Source organism: Pimephales promelas, chromosome 13 (assembly GCF_988280905.1).
Source record: "Pimephales promelas chromosome 13, fPimPro1.hap1.1, whole genome shotgun sequence".
Classification (NCBI taxonomy): Eukaryota; Metazoa; Chordata; class Actinopteri; order Cypriniformes; family Leuciscidae; genus Pimephales; species Pimephales promelas.
Window position 1 is genome coordinate 27,089,609 of NC_142781.1, and position 16,112 is coordinate 27,105,720.

A 16,112-nucleotide genomic window follows, 5' to 3' on the forward strand; every position below is an offset into this window, starting at 1 on the left:
TAACTCGACCAAGAATGGTGATACAAAATAAAACGTTGCACTTTTCTAAGTGTGTAAAGTGGATAACTATAATGTATGGCGGAATACCTCAGCAAGTGGTATTTAGCACAACCACCTGTTATGCAATCTCCAAGTTCGTTCTTTGATTCTGCTTAAAGCATATTGGGTCTTTTATTTATTTTTTATTTACATCTTTTTAATAACTTTGCCATTTACATCTTTTGAATGGCAAGACTTTTTAAAATATATGCTTGCCAAGGCTGCATTTATTTAATCAAAAATACAGTAAAAACCAATATTGTGGAATGTTTTTTCAGTTTACCTTTACGCTAGTCTTCAGTGTCGCATGATCCTACAGAAATCCTTCTAATATACTAATTTGGTGCTCAAGAAACATTTCTTATTATCATCAATGTTGAAAACAGGTGTGCTGTCCTGTACTCTGTAGGCTATGCGTTAGCCAGTTGAGCAAGGATCGTTGAAGAATAAACAGTGGTCACTGAAACTCACTAATTCTGCGTCTTTTAGAATCCTTGAATTTTTGTGACATTTATTTCAGTTGCTTTTAAAACGGTGCATGCAATTATAGGACTCTTGTTTTTAACTGGATGATAAATGGCCTGAAGCCTTTGCATTCCATTGATATCTAACATTACTTCACCATAGCCCCCTGACCATCTGTCTCTCTGTCCTATTCAGCCTCTCTCTTTTTCTTTTTCTCTTCTCAGCTTGATAACCCATGTGCAACATAAGCCTTTGAGGAATGCCTTCTAGTGCAAGGACTGTATACACCCCAACCCTTATTAGCTCTACAATGATACGTCTGTGTAAAAGTGTGTGTTTTAGCCTCGCTCTGGTTCCAGGCCACCCACAGTTTGTCCTTGAGTGCACCTATAGTCTCCTCTCGCCCAGCATTCTTCCTTTAAACTACAGAATCCTCTGCTTCTATCAGGTGGCAGAACGCTGAGACCGCTAAAGACGGGGTTCAGGGGCTGTTTGTAATCATAGTGCTCTCTGAGCATCATGAATTATTCAGAGCCCAAGTCCTTGCAGAATGCCCACTTAGTCTCTGTGCCAAACTTTACCACTTCAAGGCTTTGTCTTAAAAACATCATAACATAGACCAGCAGCAGGTTGGCTTTTTCTTTTGTTTATTTTTCCCCCTTTAAGGCTGCTGGTTGTTCATGTGCCAGCAAAGGAAGGGAGAGCTGATTGTTGGACTCTTTAAAGCTGCAGTCTGTAACTTTTGTCATAAACAGAACTACATGTGTCTTGCGGAAGTACATTCTGTAGCCGGAGCTATTACTCTTTGTTTATGTCTATGACGAGTCATGCAGGTACTAGCCCGATTATATATATATTTTTTTTTATTTACTGTATACTGTATATCCCTGCATATTGATTATTTAATATATAAATAAATATTAATATAGAACATTTCATAGAAAATATAATTAAAATATTGAATATTTACATTTTAAATATGCTTAATTGGCCCTTTTTTAAAAAAAATTGGGGTTGGTAAGATTTTTTTTTTCATTGCTCAAGACAGCATTATATATATATATATATATATATAAATTATGTATTTTATATAATTTTTGTATTTTATTATATTTATATATAATTAAATTAAAGTAACTTTTTAATCAATTTAATGTATCATTGCTGAATAAAACTATTCTTTTTTTTTTTTAAATCCTACTGACCCCAAACTTAGTACTCTATTTTGTAATAGATCATTTTATGTACATTTAATATTTTATTGTTTCCATTTTCATTGTAATAAGGTACTGTGCTTTAGACTTTAATCTTTCAAGTGAGTGCTAAAAAATTTACAATTCTTTTTTTTTTTTTTTTGTTCATGTTTGTGTACGCATGGTAGTGTGGAGAAGCGAAGGCGGGAGCTGGAATGCCGCTACATTGACGAACTGGCCGAGTTACTATCGGCCAACATGAGCGACATTGCCAGCTTGAACGTGAAGCCAGACAAATGCCACATCTTAAAGAGCACCGTGGACCAGATCCAGCAGATCAAACGGCGCGAGCAGGGTGAGTAGCCAGTGTCCGCGCTTTTCCATCGGGGCTGTGTGTGGGCTGTGTTCAAGTTTTTCCATTCACTTCACAAGGACAGACAGGAAATTGACACTGGAGATGATTTGATAGTTCAGTTAACTGCAACAATTTTCATCAGGGTTTTTCCTGCATTAAAAATATGTCAAGCCAAAGATTTATTTGATCATTTGCCGTTCTGCAGTACTTGTACCCGCTGATAGCTGTCTGCTTTAAAACACTCTCCTTCAGTGTTGTGCTTTGTAGCTAATCACAGATATATCTGTTGCGAGCGGGAACACAGTGGCCAATCAGATGTGTTAAAGTTAGTCACAATCTGCAGTTTTTGTTCAGTGTGAGTTCTGCATGCTCATAAATCCTTTCATTACAACCACCCAGACAACAACATAGTGTCGACCAAGATCGGGCCCACATTTGGTACCAGTTGAATCCACACGTACCAGAAGTGGGTCAGATCTGGGGACGACACTAATGCTGTTTGGGGAAAAAAGGATAAACACATGAAATCTGCAATATTCGTCACAATTCTGCTTTCATGGGAGTCGCTTCAAAGATTTTACATACAATATCTGACGTCATCAAAACAGTGATGTGTCAGAAAAAAACACACACAAATAAAACAGAAAATCGCTTACTTTAATGTCCTCCGTGTTTACTTCCGTATGACAGCGTGCTGCGTGACGTCTTATATTGCTCTTTTGCACATGCAGGTCAGTTCAGGACTATGATTTGTTTGCAGTGGAATCTGATTTTGGCCGCTTTTAAAACAACAATGTGCACAGCTATACAAAAAAATTGGATATGAGCAATAAATCGGAATTGAGCACTAAGGTACGCACCAAGAAATATCTGTATCTATGGTCTGTACTGGGATCACAGTTCACATGTGTAGGGTCTATTTTACTATGTGTGGATGATTGTGCTTGTCCGCCATTACCATTTTTAACCCAGGAAAAACCCTGTATAGTGCATGTAACACTTGATGTTTGGTTTATTGACATCCCTAATCTGATTAGAATTCGTGTTCCTTCGGTCATCTTAAATACTAATAGGGGAAATAAACTGAATTGTGAAACACAACAAAAGGTTTTTATCTGGTTGTTGGACTGGCTGTAAATCATAGTGGTGAGAACGACATTGTTCCCTCGTCACTCCTTTTTTAGGAGCTTCTAAATTGGTTGCGCAGTGTTTTTAGTGATATATTTTTGGGGGGCCCAGAGGATGTGATTATTTGCTTGCCTTTTTGGTTTGTTTTAATCAGTAACTGGACAGAGCTCTCAGACAAAGCCATAAAATGAAGAGAACACATTATGTTTAAGACGCACTCAGTGGTAAAGTACATTTTTAAAGTTCTGCTGGGATGTTGTCTTCCTGTAGACTGTTCAAAAGTTTGAGCTCTGTACTGTTAGTTTGTTTTTTGTTTATTAAGAAATTATGACTTTTATAATGCAAATATGCGTTAAATTGAGTGAAAGTACAGTAAAACATTTATAATGCTTTTCAAAATACTGTTCTTTTGAACTTTCTATTTCTCAAAAAAATCCTAAAATTTTCTCTGTTTTTTTACATTTAAAATATTAAACAGCACAGCTGTTTTCACATTGATAATACGAATGTTACTTGAGCACCAAATCAGCATGTTGTTATAGCACTTTATAGAATACAGATTGTTTCAATTTAGCATTACAGGGTTAAACGGCAAAATAATCATTCAATAAAATGAAACATTGCTGTAAAGAAAATAGTGTCATTGTTCAACTGAAGTCATTTCAGTGCTGATACCAATTGTATCAAAATCAATACCATTGTAAAGATCATCAGTTATTAAATGAGTTCAATTTGGCTATAAAGCAGTTTTTTAGAAACAGTGATGTTATTGTCCAGCAGCTCCATTCAGTTCTAATCAAATAGACTTAGTGTAGTCAGAATATTAAGTGCAAATGAAATCATTATTATCATCATGGGATCTTGCATGGGCAATTTTGTTGCAATCACAGAAGAAAGAAAATATCAGGTCTGTAACGACAAGGGTGAATAAGGATAACAAATTTTGGCTTAACTCTTCATATTAGCAAGACATTTGGGATGTTTGGCCAGTCTAGTGTTGACCAATCATTAGGGGATGTTAGCTCTTGTCAAAGCTTGATGTCTGTGTTATGTTTAAAGTCAGATCTGCAGTGATGCATTTGAGCTTTTTAAGACTGGTTGCTTAAGATTAGTCCACTTGGTATGCAAATAATTCTTTTACATACCAAGTGGACAGCACATATTTTGTTATAGTCTGCATTATTTTAATGCAGTTCAATTCATTTCTTATTAATAAACTATAAAAAAATAAATAATTGTCTTGATTTTCAAAGCTATATAACATACAGTATAGTGCACTTGGACTAGTTGGTCTGCCTATCAATAGACATACGTTTGAAACTAATTTACCAAAACTGGCTTCGTTCTCAGAGAAAGAGAAGTTTTGTCAATGGTTAAATATTTTCTAAGAACTACTGATGAGACCTTAAGTTGAGTAAAGTCCTTGTGACCCAGGCTCATTCCCTTATCATTGATCGTTTCATTTGTTTGGATATTATTTATGGTTGACCTTAAAGAAATATAGTATTAATTGTATTGACATGAACCTTGCCTGTATTTTGCTTCAATAAATGATTTGGATTGTTGTTATTTCCCAATGAGAGGCACCTTGAAAACTTTAAAGTATATTGAAGTGTGAACAAAGCATGTCGGCTAGCTCCAAATCACCCTGTTATCTCACACTTGGAAGTAATTCAGAACATGCACCCGGTCATTCTTCATTTTCGACAGCGGTAAACATGTCATCTGATGATTTGCAGACCTTAAAAAAGGGTTTTGTTGGCATGGCAAACTAAGGAGCCCCTGGAATAGTGAATATCATTTATGCAAAGAGGTCACGAGAAGATGTTTATCGGAAGATCTAAAAATTCATCAATGTCAGAAGGTGGTGGGCTCTGCATATTAGGTGGGCAGGCACTGGCTAGCACAAACATTTTAAGATGTCTCTGGTTTCTTTGCAGGGCTGTAATGTATACACCATAATCCTTTAAAATGGCGCTTGACTGATAGTTGCTGAAACCGCTCTGTTATATATGGTGCATATGCGCTGAAAGAGGAAATGCATTATCATTTGAAGCAGTGGGAAATGGGTTAAATTATGTTGGAAGATGGTTTTCCCTAAGCAAGAAGTGTAATCAGTTTCTATGACTATAAATGGAGGAAGATGTGTGACTAACTGTGGGAGAGCAGGGTAATACACTTTCACTTTTTCACGTTAGGATCATTTCGAACAGTTTTGTGCTCAGGTGATGTGCACAACATGTCGTGTTTCATGCATTTCAGGTAGATTTGTTAAAGGATTAGTTCACTTTTGAAAAAAACTTTTGCTGATAATTTACTCACTCCCATGTCACCCAAGATGTCCATGTCTTTCTTTCCTCAGTCGAAAAGAAATTTAGGTTTTTGATGAAAACATTTCAGGATTTTTCTCCATATAATGGACTTCAATGGGAACCGGATGGTTCAAGGTCCAAAAGATAGTGTTAATAAAAGTTTCAGATGCAGCTTCAAATGTCTTTAAACGACACCAGACGATGAATAAGGGTCTTATCATGCGAAACGATCGGTTATTTCAAAACTTATTCCAAAAATGTAACTTTTCTAAGGACAAATGCTAGCCTTGCTCTATTCTCTGAGGCGCATTTGTAACGTCACGTAATACGTAATTACGTTCAAAAGGTCACGGGGGACGTAGCCGGAAGTACAGAATCAAAATCGTCCGACATCGTTGTTTTTCCTTTTAATTCCTTTTTTGTAAACGGTGTTTGAGCTAGTTTGCACGTTCAACCAATGCGTTCAACTTGTAAACACTGACTCTGTACTTTCGGCTACGTCGCCCGTGACCTTTTGAACGTAATTACGTAATACGTGACGTTGTAAACGCGCCTCACAGAATAGAGCAAGGCTAGCATTTGTCCTTAGAAAAGTTACATTTTTGGAATAAGTTTTGAAATAACCGATCGTTTCGCATGATAAGACCCTTATTCATCGTCTGATATCGTTTAAAGACATTTGAAGCTGCATCTGAAACAGTTATTAACTGTCTTTTGATACTTGAACCATCCGGTTCCCATTGAAGTCCATTGTATGGAGAAAAATCCTGGAATGTTTTCATCAAAAACCTAAATTTCTTTTCGACTGAGGAAAGAAAGACATGGACATCTTGGATGACATGGGGGTGAGTAAATTATCAGCAAAAGTTTTTTCAAAAGTGAACTAATCCTTTAATGAGAGTATTTGTAAACCTGTTGTCACAGGCTCTTAAAGGCAGAGTAAGTGATTTGTTTCAGAAACATTTTTTGTAATGCCGGTTGTAAGTCCTCAGCGAGTTTTATGCTATGCACTGCGCGGTTAGACAGACCTCAGTTACCGAGCACCGCAACCGAAACGGCGGCCACCTTTTACAGTTCCTCCTGAACCAAAACAATGCGAATATGCTGCGTTCATGCCTTAACTACCGTAATTTATAAGACATGGAAACCTGTGACATACTCTAAGTGGTTTGTTACTCAAATTTATGCGTTTCAATGTAAACACTTAGGCCGTGTGTCCACCAAAGCGTTTTTAGCCAGCTGAAAACGCTAGACGCTCTGCTGAAGACGCCGTGCTTTGGGCGCTTGAGAGCGTTTTGGCAGCGCAGCGTTTTTTCCGTTGAGGCGTTTCGTTGCTATGATACAGAATATCCACTGCAGTTTGCATGTTGTGACAGTTGGTCGGTGTGGTATTAGTCCCGCCTCTCCTCCACTGTGATTGGATGGCTGGGTAAAAAGTGACAGTGATGAGCGCTGCGTTTTATCCAAAGTTGAACATTTTTCAACTCCCAGCGACCAGTAAAAAACGCTGGGCGCTCGGCGCTTCAGCGTGAAAAAAACGCTCAGCGCCTCGGTACGCTCATGGCGTTTAAAAAACGCGTCAACAATTGAAAACATACGCCAGGCGCGTGGAAAAAACGCTTTGGTGGACACACGGCTAAACACTATCAATGGCGGAATTAACAGATAAAATATCTCGCTTGGCTTTGAACTTTGAGCTTTATAATTTTACAGATATTTTTTATACTCTAACAACAACATTACACACTAACTAAAGTTTAAAACATGGCATCACGAAGAACAGGACCTTTTAAGTTGTTTATGTTCATTATTATTGTAATGTTTTGTAATTGTATTGTAATATTAGTTTAACGCCATCTCTCATGACGCTTTAGTTCTCTCCTTTTTGTAAGCCTCCATGTGTTTTGGAGGAAGTGTGGTTTTGTAGACACTCTGAAGGGAGGGGATCAATATGCTTTTTTCGGGGGGCCGCAGGGGCGTGCGAGAGAACAGCCAATGGCGACGCTACCCTGCCCCCTTGACCTTGTGCAAGAGAGGGCCTCTCGTAGACCTCAGCTTCCCCTCTCTTCCTGCGAGAAAGAGAAACAGGAACTTGCCGCCCCTCCTATCCCTGGCTTAGGGTGGTGTTAATGTTGTCAGACAAGAACACACTTTCACCTCTTAAGCTTAACCTTTCAGATGTGTTCTATCATCAACGTTTAAAAACATGTTTACCTGGAATGTCACCTGAAGGTCTCTTGGTACACTTTTGGGGCTGGGCAGTATGACATACGATACCTCGCAATGGTGGAAGTGTGTCTGTTTATACCATGGTAAATATATTTTTGTGACCGAACTACTTTAACTAAACTTTAAGGGGAAATGATGATGAAAGCTGGAGCAGGGTTTTGTATTGTTTTTTTCCCATTTGATTACCAGCAAAAAACAAAAAACAAATATATCATGATTAGTCTGTCACCATGACATAAAAATACTCATACGAAGATTTTTACCAACCACCCACATTTAATTCTTATCATCAAAGATCTACGCATTCAGCCTAAATTCAGACAATTCAGAACTACATCAGTAAATTCTTTTGATGTCTCATGGAAGTATTAGCAACTTCAGGTTTTTTTTTTTAGACTACTTCAGATCGATCCTTTCTGTGTGTGGGTATGAAAACGTTTGCAAACTATTGATGTGTTTTCCAGATGAGATGAATGAGGATACTAGGATCAGATGCCACTTTTAGTTTAATGAAGGGTACATCAAAGACATTTTTCACATTTCAGCCATGCTCTCATACAGCACAGTGCACTTCATTAACATTCCAGCCCCTCAACAAATGCACTTTTTGAAACCTGAGAAATTAAGTCAGAGCACAATTCGCATGGCAAAGGTCGTGAAAACCAGCAGCCATTAGCTTTGTTTGCTCTCTGTTTAGTTGAATGCCTGGATGAAATTACTTGAAGTTTTATTCAGCTCATTTTAAGGGCTGTGCATGATGATATTTGTTCACTTTGCCATGATTATTGAAATTGACAGGATGTATTTAGGAGGAGAATCTTTACATACCTCACACTTTTATTTGTGTCAACTCGGGAAGTCATGATCCAAGCCAAAAGGGCACTACTCTAAGTTTCTGTGTTCTTCAGGTTTTTAGATATGGCTCGGATCCGTCCCTCAATGTAAAGGTGCGATCACATTTACTGCTGCTCTCCGAATTTTCACAGGCAGAATCAGCAGTTTTAATAGGAATCTGTGCCGATTTTGCGACAGGATTTGCCATTTAAACCAACAGGTAACTGCTTGGTTGGTTAGAGACTTCAATGTGTTCTTTGCTTCGTTCATCTCTCTAAACTATTGACAATCAACAATTGACCTTTTTTGTCGCATAATTTCACTGAAATTTTACTAATGTAAATATAGGATTTTTATTTTTCAGTTGTGTTTTATTGTCCACCATATGAGAAGTCTGAATGCTTAGAAAATCAGTAGCACACAAAGCCAAAACTTTCCCTATCCGATGTTATTTTCCTCGTTTTTTTAAAAACAAAAGTCCGTAAACACGGCGGCGTCTCAAAATATCTGTGGACACACGAAACCACTGAAACTGACTGAAAACGATGTAGTATACATCCCAGACCAGTATGTGGCGCTGTAATTCTGCCATAGAGATACACTAAAAATGCGAGAAAAAGACTTAGAACATGCGCATAAAACCTTGCGTGCTGTAGGCTACTGTAGACAGTAAAATAAATCTAGGCTGTACAATTATATTAGGCACAGTTTCTCTTTTTTACCAAGAACTTTATTGAACAATCATAAATTGCCCGGTACAAAATAGGGAGTCACGATATTCGATTAGTTAGCGGACTCAAAAAGAACCGGCAAAAGTAACAAATGTGTCAAATATCGACATTTCAATTATTTATTAATAAACTAGTGTTTTCTGTGTCATTCTTGACTCAAAAGAGGAAGTTGACGATGCTGACTCGCCACTTTGCATTTGGAGCATTATGGACACGCCTATGGAGTAGCCTAATGCACTTCATACGGATTTGGCTATAAGAGAGAGTTATCTGGTGCGTTTTTTGAATAGCCGTTATAATCAAATAAATCCCATCGATCGTCGTATATTATTTTTGCTTTAAATCCCAGCACCATAGCATACGAAAGAAAGTATAGGCCTAAAAAAATAAATGAAATAAAAATACATTCAAGTAAATAATAAATAAAGGAATACAAGAGGCTCAGTAGTTTTGCCGCATTATATTATATTATTATTATTATTATACAAGCAGTTCTGCAGTTGTTGTTGCTGTGTGACAAGTCGACACGTGGGGTGATTACATCATAGTTTCACAAAATATACGGATTGGCCGACCGTACACATATTTTCTACAGTCTATGCTGTACACACGAAAACGCAAGCATGTCGTTTTCAGATTTATCCACCCTGGGACCCGGTTTCAAAAAATAGCGGTTTCAGTGTCCCAAAACGCCGGATCCGTCTGGTCGAAACGCCAATACGACAAAAAAAATTGTACGTGTTGTAGTACACCTAAACGCGTCTCCGTGTGGACGGGGCCTTAAAGACCCAAAGGATTTGAGTATCTTTCATTTTTAGGCCAATTAATTTCGACAATCACCAGATTACATTACACCACTTCTCAGTCGCAATGTATTGGCCAAATTTTGTCTAACAACCCAAAATGCCTGTTCGTCTCCCACCATACTGACTTCATTTTAAACTCTTGCGTTGCAAAGTTCAGATTGAAACAAACCAGATTGATGTCGTCGTTAAGAAGTTCCTCGGCGAGAGCTACGTTGCTATTATGTGTGTAAATACGGCGCTCAAGCTCTGATCTAAATTTAGCCTTTCCTTCAAGAAATCTTCACTTAGAATGCAGCCCAAAACAAACAGTCTCGTCCTCTCTTCTCTCCAGCTGCTGGACCGAGTCGAGTTCTCAAACGGTCCTTCAGAAGCTTTGATCTCGTGAGGAGAAAGAAGGTTAAGTAGTTTGGCTGCAGAATAATTATTGACACTTTCTATCAGCTCTTTGTGTCTAACTGCGATGGGAGTGACCGAATCGGGACTCTGTGGTCTCAAGCGTTTCTCAAGAGTGCTCTCTGCACTTACTGCTGCTGGCTCCCCTCCAAAAGTATCACTTTGCTCGCATTAGTCTAAGAGAAGCTTCCGCTGCGTAGCTTTCATCCACCCAGTCCAGGAGAGGAAGGAGGACAATAGTGAAATGATGCATGTTTTTTTGTGTGTGAATAAAAGGCACTAACACATTAGAGAAAGCTCTGACAGGTAGGGATGCATAAGATTTGTTTGGAGGGTGTGGATTATGTATACCTGCAAACTAAAACCTGCTGGCCTTAGATTAGACCAAAATTCGAGGCCACAAAACTGTGAATGTGCGTTTCACCGTACGTACCAACAGAAAGTGCATATAAATCCAAACTGCCAGTCCAAAGTTTAGGGTGGGTGAGATTTTTTTAAAAGTCTATAATGCTGCATTTATTTGATCAATAATACAGTTATGAAGTCATAATGTGAATTATTTTTTACAAATTTAAAATAACTTCTATTTGAACAAATTTGTATGTCATTTGTTCATGTGACGTCAACGCGAAAGTTTCAGCAGTCAGTGTCAGATGATCATTCAAAAATCATTCTAATATACTGATTTGGTGCTCAAGAAACATTTTTACTATCAATGTTGAAACAATTAATATTTTTGTGGAAACTGTGATGCATATTTTTTTTTTTGGGACACACACCATGATTTTTTTATTGTAAAATTATAAATGTCTTTACTGCAGATTTTGATTTATTGCATCCCAATGGAATAAAAGTGTTTGTGTATTTCTGTCAAAAAAAAATCTCAAATCTCTCTCAAATTTTGGTATGATTTACCTGGGATTTGAAATTTCTTTGTGTGCCCACAGAGAAAGCAGCTCTGATGTCTCCAGATGATGAAGTTCAAAAGAGTGACATATCATCCAGCAGTCAGGACATGGTGGAGAAGGAAGCCCTTGGGCCACTCCTTTTGGAGGTATGTTGAACTTTTCAAGCTGTTTATCTGTACAAAAGACTGTTTTCTGAGTATTGCCGTAGCCCTATATTTGTTGTCATATGAGCCTGGCCCATTTCCTATGGTTGGGAATATGGCACTTTAGTGCAACATACATCTTATTTGTGTCCTCTATCTCTATTCTCTGCCCACTCCACCAGGCCCTGGATGGCTTCTTTTTCGTTGCGAACCGCGAGGGGCGCATTGTATTTGTGTCTGAAAATGTCACCAGTTATCTGGGTTATAGTCAGGAAGAGCTGATGACCTCCAGCGTCTACAGCATCCTTCATGTGGGAGATCACAACGAGTTTGTGCGCAACCTGCTACCCAAAAGCCTTGGTGAGTCTCTCGGTGAGGACGGAAACAGTAAGAGCAGAATGATAGATAAAGGCCCCAATATACTCCATGCAGAAGAAGAAGATTACTATGCTGATTTTGCTTCTGCCCAAACGTTATTATGTGACAGAAAGCTTGAGCTGTTTTATGTATACACAAATAAAAGTAGGATTTCTGTAAAATAAAGATTGAGATTTTAGTTTTTCAAAGAAAGAGTTTGTTTGTTTTATTTTTCACATATTTTTCGGTAACTGCTATCAATCTCAGACAGGTTTGTTAAATAGTTTACCAGGTCGTCTTGTGTCAATGGAAAACCTGCTTAAAGAGGCTGTTCGGGATTATTAAGCAAGTCATAGTTCTCACGCAATTAAAAAGATATTTCTGAAGATGAAACGCATGAAAAGGTGGAAATGTCTTGTAAAATACATGAAAACAACGAATATTTTGTGAAAACTGAATTGAGATTATTGAACTATCAAAAGATTTGTGAGTGATTTTGAGTGAAGAACTCGGTCCGATAAAGTTTCTGTCAAACAAATTAAATGTATAAAAAGGGCATATATATATATATATATAAAATTTCATGCCAGAAATTCATCCGACCATGCGATTGTCGATCGGGAGAGGTTAATCACCTCTTGTTTCTCCCTGTACACTAACACTCCACGACAAATCGCCCCAACCCAAAAAATAATCACACGAGCCAGAATTCGACTCAAAATGGGACACAAATCACACAGTGTATGCCCGCCTTTACACTCCACTGGTGGTCTTTATCTCGTACTTCTCTTCATTTACCTTGTTCATCTGTGTGTGTGTTTTCAGTAAACGGTGTGCCATGGCCTCAGGAGCAAGGCCGGAGGAACAGCCACACGTTTAACTGCAGGTTGCTGAAAAGGCCTCCAGATGAGGTGGACACAGAGAACCAGGAGGCCCGACAACAGTATGAGCTCATGCAGTGCTTCACGGTCTCTCAGCCCAGAGCAGTGCAGGAGGAGGGTGAGGGTGAGACCACACACACACTCATAAAGTCATACCCATATAAATATTTAGCTTAGTGCTGGGAGTCTGATGAAGCTGTCATTGACGTGCCAGTGTTCAAATCTGAAAACAGTTTTTTTTTTTTTTTTTTTTTTTTTTCCATTATTATAATGGCTGGGTCACTGGTTTAAACCATGATGTCGCTGTTGTCCACAGACCTGCAGAGGTGTTTGATATGTATAGCATGTCGAATGCCCCGTCCACCTCAGATCCCTGTCAATACGGAGTCCTTCATCACCAAGCAGGACCCTACAGGTAGTGTTTCATTATAGACGCACACAAACACTTACTAGACTTTACATAAAATATTGTCATAAGCTAAACCAAAGACTAAACTATTGATTTACACATTTTAGTAAATCAAAAATAAAAAGACTATTGCAAATCAGAAAACAGTAGTTGAAAAAGCTGTTGTCGAAATAAAATTGATAAAAAATAAATACTGTAGTTTAAGTTAGCGAGAGATTCTAGTAAGGTTTTTGATAACAAATATGGACACAAATATTCACACTGGAGGACAAACTCCTAATTGTTTTTGTATGCAAACATATTAGATGGACTCTTTTGTCTCACTGGCTGTGTATGAAATCGCCCCCTATACCCTTAAATAGGGCATTATTTGAAGGGACAGATGTTTGTAGAGGTGTCCAATACCATCCAGTGCACTCATTCAATCCCACAATGCACCGCAATAACGAGTATATAACCGTTGTACACTCAGCGGCTAGAGAATGCCCATAATGCACTGTGACGTGTCTCACCGGAAGATGGTGCCCGCAGCTCAATCATCCATCAATCCATTTTCCAAACCGCTGGTCTTATGTGGGTACAGGGGGCAATTTTGAACACAGCCATTTTTTTTTTATGTGCTTTTTGAAATAATGATTTTGATAAACACCTATAAAGGTGTCATATGATGCTATTTTAAAAGTCAATTATTTCAATTTTTGGGATTAATAAAAAAAAGTTCACTGTACTGTACATACGATATGTTGTTGTAGCTCCTCTATCCCCTGTCTGTCTGAAACATGCTAATTTCTAAAAGGCTCATCCTTCCGAAAAGCTCACAGTGCTCTGATTGGCCAGCTGATGGATTATTTTGACTTCAATCCTGGCATTTTAGACAGGTCTGGTTTATTCTATCCTCTGTTAGATAGAATAAATGGATCAGATCGTAAACATGCACAAACAGATACATTACACACTACAGGAAAGGAAAACATTAAAAAGCACCATAAGACCTCTTTAAAATGCATCTCCGGACGTCACCTTCCATTTGAATGCACTCTATTTGTTTTGTTTTAAATACCAAGCATCACATATGTGACGGGTACATTGAGCTTGTACGTTGTTTCCTGCGATTGTCATTCCTGTGTAAATACAGATGTGGCTTTGTTCCTCAAAAGTCTTGCTTAGTTTAGTGCAAGAGAAGAAAAAGAAACATGCTGGAGAAGAATAACAAACATGCAGACTGAAACTGAAACTATGCTTTTTCTATTCTTGCAAAAGGAAGCGCAAAACTGTTTGTTGTTAAAACTGCAATGTAAAAGCATTCCCCTTGAACTTCTAGTCCTGTTGACAAAATCGAATGATCTTTCTCTCTCTGTGTTTGTGCAGGGAAAATCATCTCTATTGAGACGAGTGCTCTGAGGGCCACAGGCCGACCAGGTTGGGAGGATCTGGTCAGGAAGTGCATCTATGCTTTCTTCCAGCCTCAGGGCAACGAGCCCTCCCATGCCAAGAAGCTGCTTCATGAGGGTGAGCACGTTCACCTCCGCTCTAGCCATTTTGACTAGTACTTGACATTTTAAAGCAGCGATGATTAGACCTTGTCTTTCTTTACCTAGAGAACCTTTACCTTTTAACGATGTATTTGATCAATCTGTGGATTATTTCTTCATTTAATCGAGTAGCCAGTTTTGATTTGCCAGAAAAAGCAGTAAAATTTTCTTTCTTTGATTGAAAATTCAATATTTTGATATTATTATATTATATTATTTTGATTTATGCCTAATGCTTTCCTCCATTCAAAGTGCAAGAAGTTTATAAAAAGAAAATTGGCTGTATGGGTATGAATATAGGGTATGCATAACTATTCATAAGTTTGGAGTCTATTTTTTTATGTTTTCGAAAGTCACTTGTCCTCACCAGGGCTGCATTTATTTGATCAAAATTAGAGGTCGATCGTTTTTTTTTTTCACGCCGATGCCGATACCGATCTTTTGAAATCCGGGTCGGCCGATGGCTGATTAATGCTGCCGATTTATTTTGGCCGATATTTGCTTGGTTTTTAACCTCTGTTTGAAAGATAAAATCTAAAAGAAATGATAATTACTTAACATAGACAAACTTTCTCAACAAAAACATTTTATCCTCTAAAAAAATGTCCTGAAACATGTATTTTTGGTTTGTTTTGTTTGTTGACGGACAAAGACAAATGGACATAACCTAATTATCACAAAAAAGGAGAAAAAAACTTTAAATGATTTAATTTTTTTTATATCTAAGATTTATTATATTTTATTTAATTTAACTTCATAATTTAACAATAACGTATTTCTGCTGCTCGCTCGGCTGGAAAATGACTCTAGCGGCAGCGTGCGTCAAACACGTGTTCCACGACAACACTAGGCTGCCCACAGATGCGCCCGCCTAATAATTGGCTTGATATACTTGGATATTGGCCGATGCCGATTATGTTAAAAAATGCCAAAAATCGACCGATTAATCGGTCTGCCTCTAATCAAAATATTCTGTAATCTGTAGTATAGTGGAATATTAACAATTTCCAATAACTGTCTGTTTTAAAATGTATTCATGATGACAAGGCTGAATTCAGCGGCCATTACTCCAGTGTTCAGTGTCACATGATCCTGAATCCTTCTAGTATCCTAATTTGTTGCTCAATAAAAATCTCTTATTATTAACGATGTACAAAAATGGTTGCGCTGCTTAATATTTTTGTAGAAACTGTGACGGATTTAATCTATGTATGTGTTGACAGTGATGACCCACGGCACGGCCATCAGTCCTCTCTACCATTTCACACTCAGTGACGGGACGTCCCTCAGTGCGCAGACGCGCTGCAAATTCTGCTGCCCCCAAAACCCAGATGTACAGCCCTTCATCATGGGCATTCACACTATAGACAGGTAACCAACACAGAGAATGCCCCTTT

General features: G+C 38.1%; 1 protein-coding gene across 5 annotated transcripts in view; it reads left to right on the top strand.

Annotated features, from left to right (window-relative positions):
* The window catches only part of ncoa1 (nuclear receptor coactivator 1), a 46,138-nt gene that overhangs the window by 19,780 nt on the left and 10,246 nt on the right, over window positions 1-16,112 (top strand). For 4 of the 5 annotated variants that reach the window (XM_089118785.1, XM_039691844.2, XM_039691847.2 and 1 more), the window contains 7 exons: window positions 1,886-2,052; window positions 11,433-11,539; window positions 11,719-11,896; window positions 12,719-12,898; window positions 13,091-13,189; window positions 14,552-14,692; window positions 15,939-16,086. In XM_089118785.1, the coding sequence (XP_088974911.1) occupies window positions 1,886-2,052; window positions 11,433-11,539; window positions 11,719-11,896; window positions 12,719-12,898; window positions 13,091-13,189; window positions 14,552-14,692; window positions 15,939-16,086 (1,020 nt within the window). The remainder of the gene's footprint in view (window positions 1-1,885; window positions 2,053-11,432; window positions 11,540-11,718; window positions 11,897-12,718; window positions 12,899-13,090; window positions 13,190-14,551; window positions 14,693-15,938; window positions 16,087-16,112) is intronic. The other variant, XM_039691846.2, reaches the window with a different exon arrangement.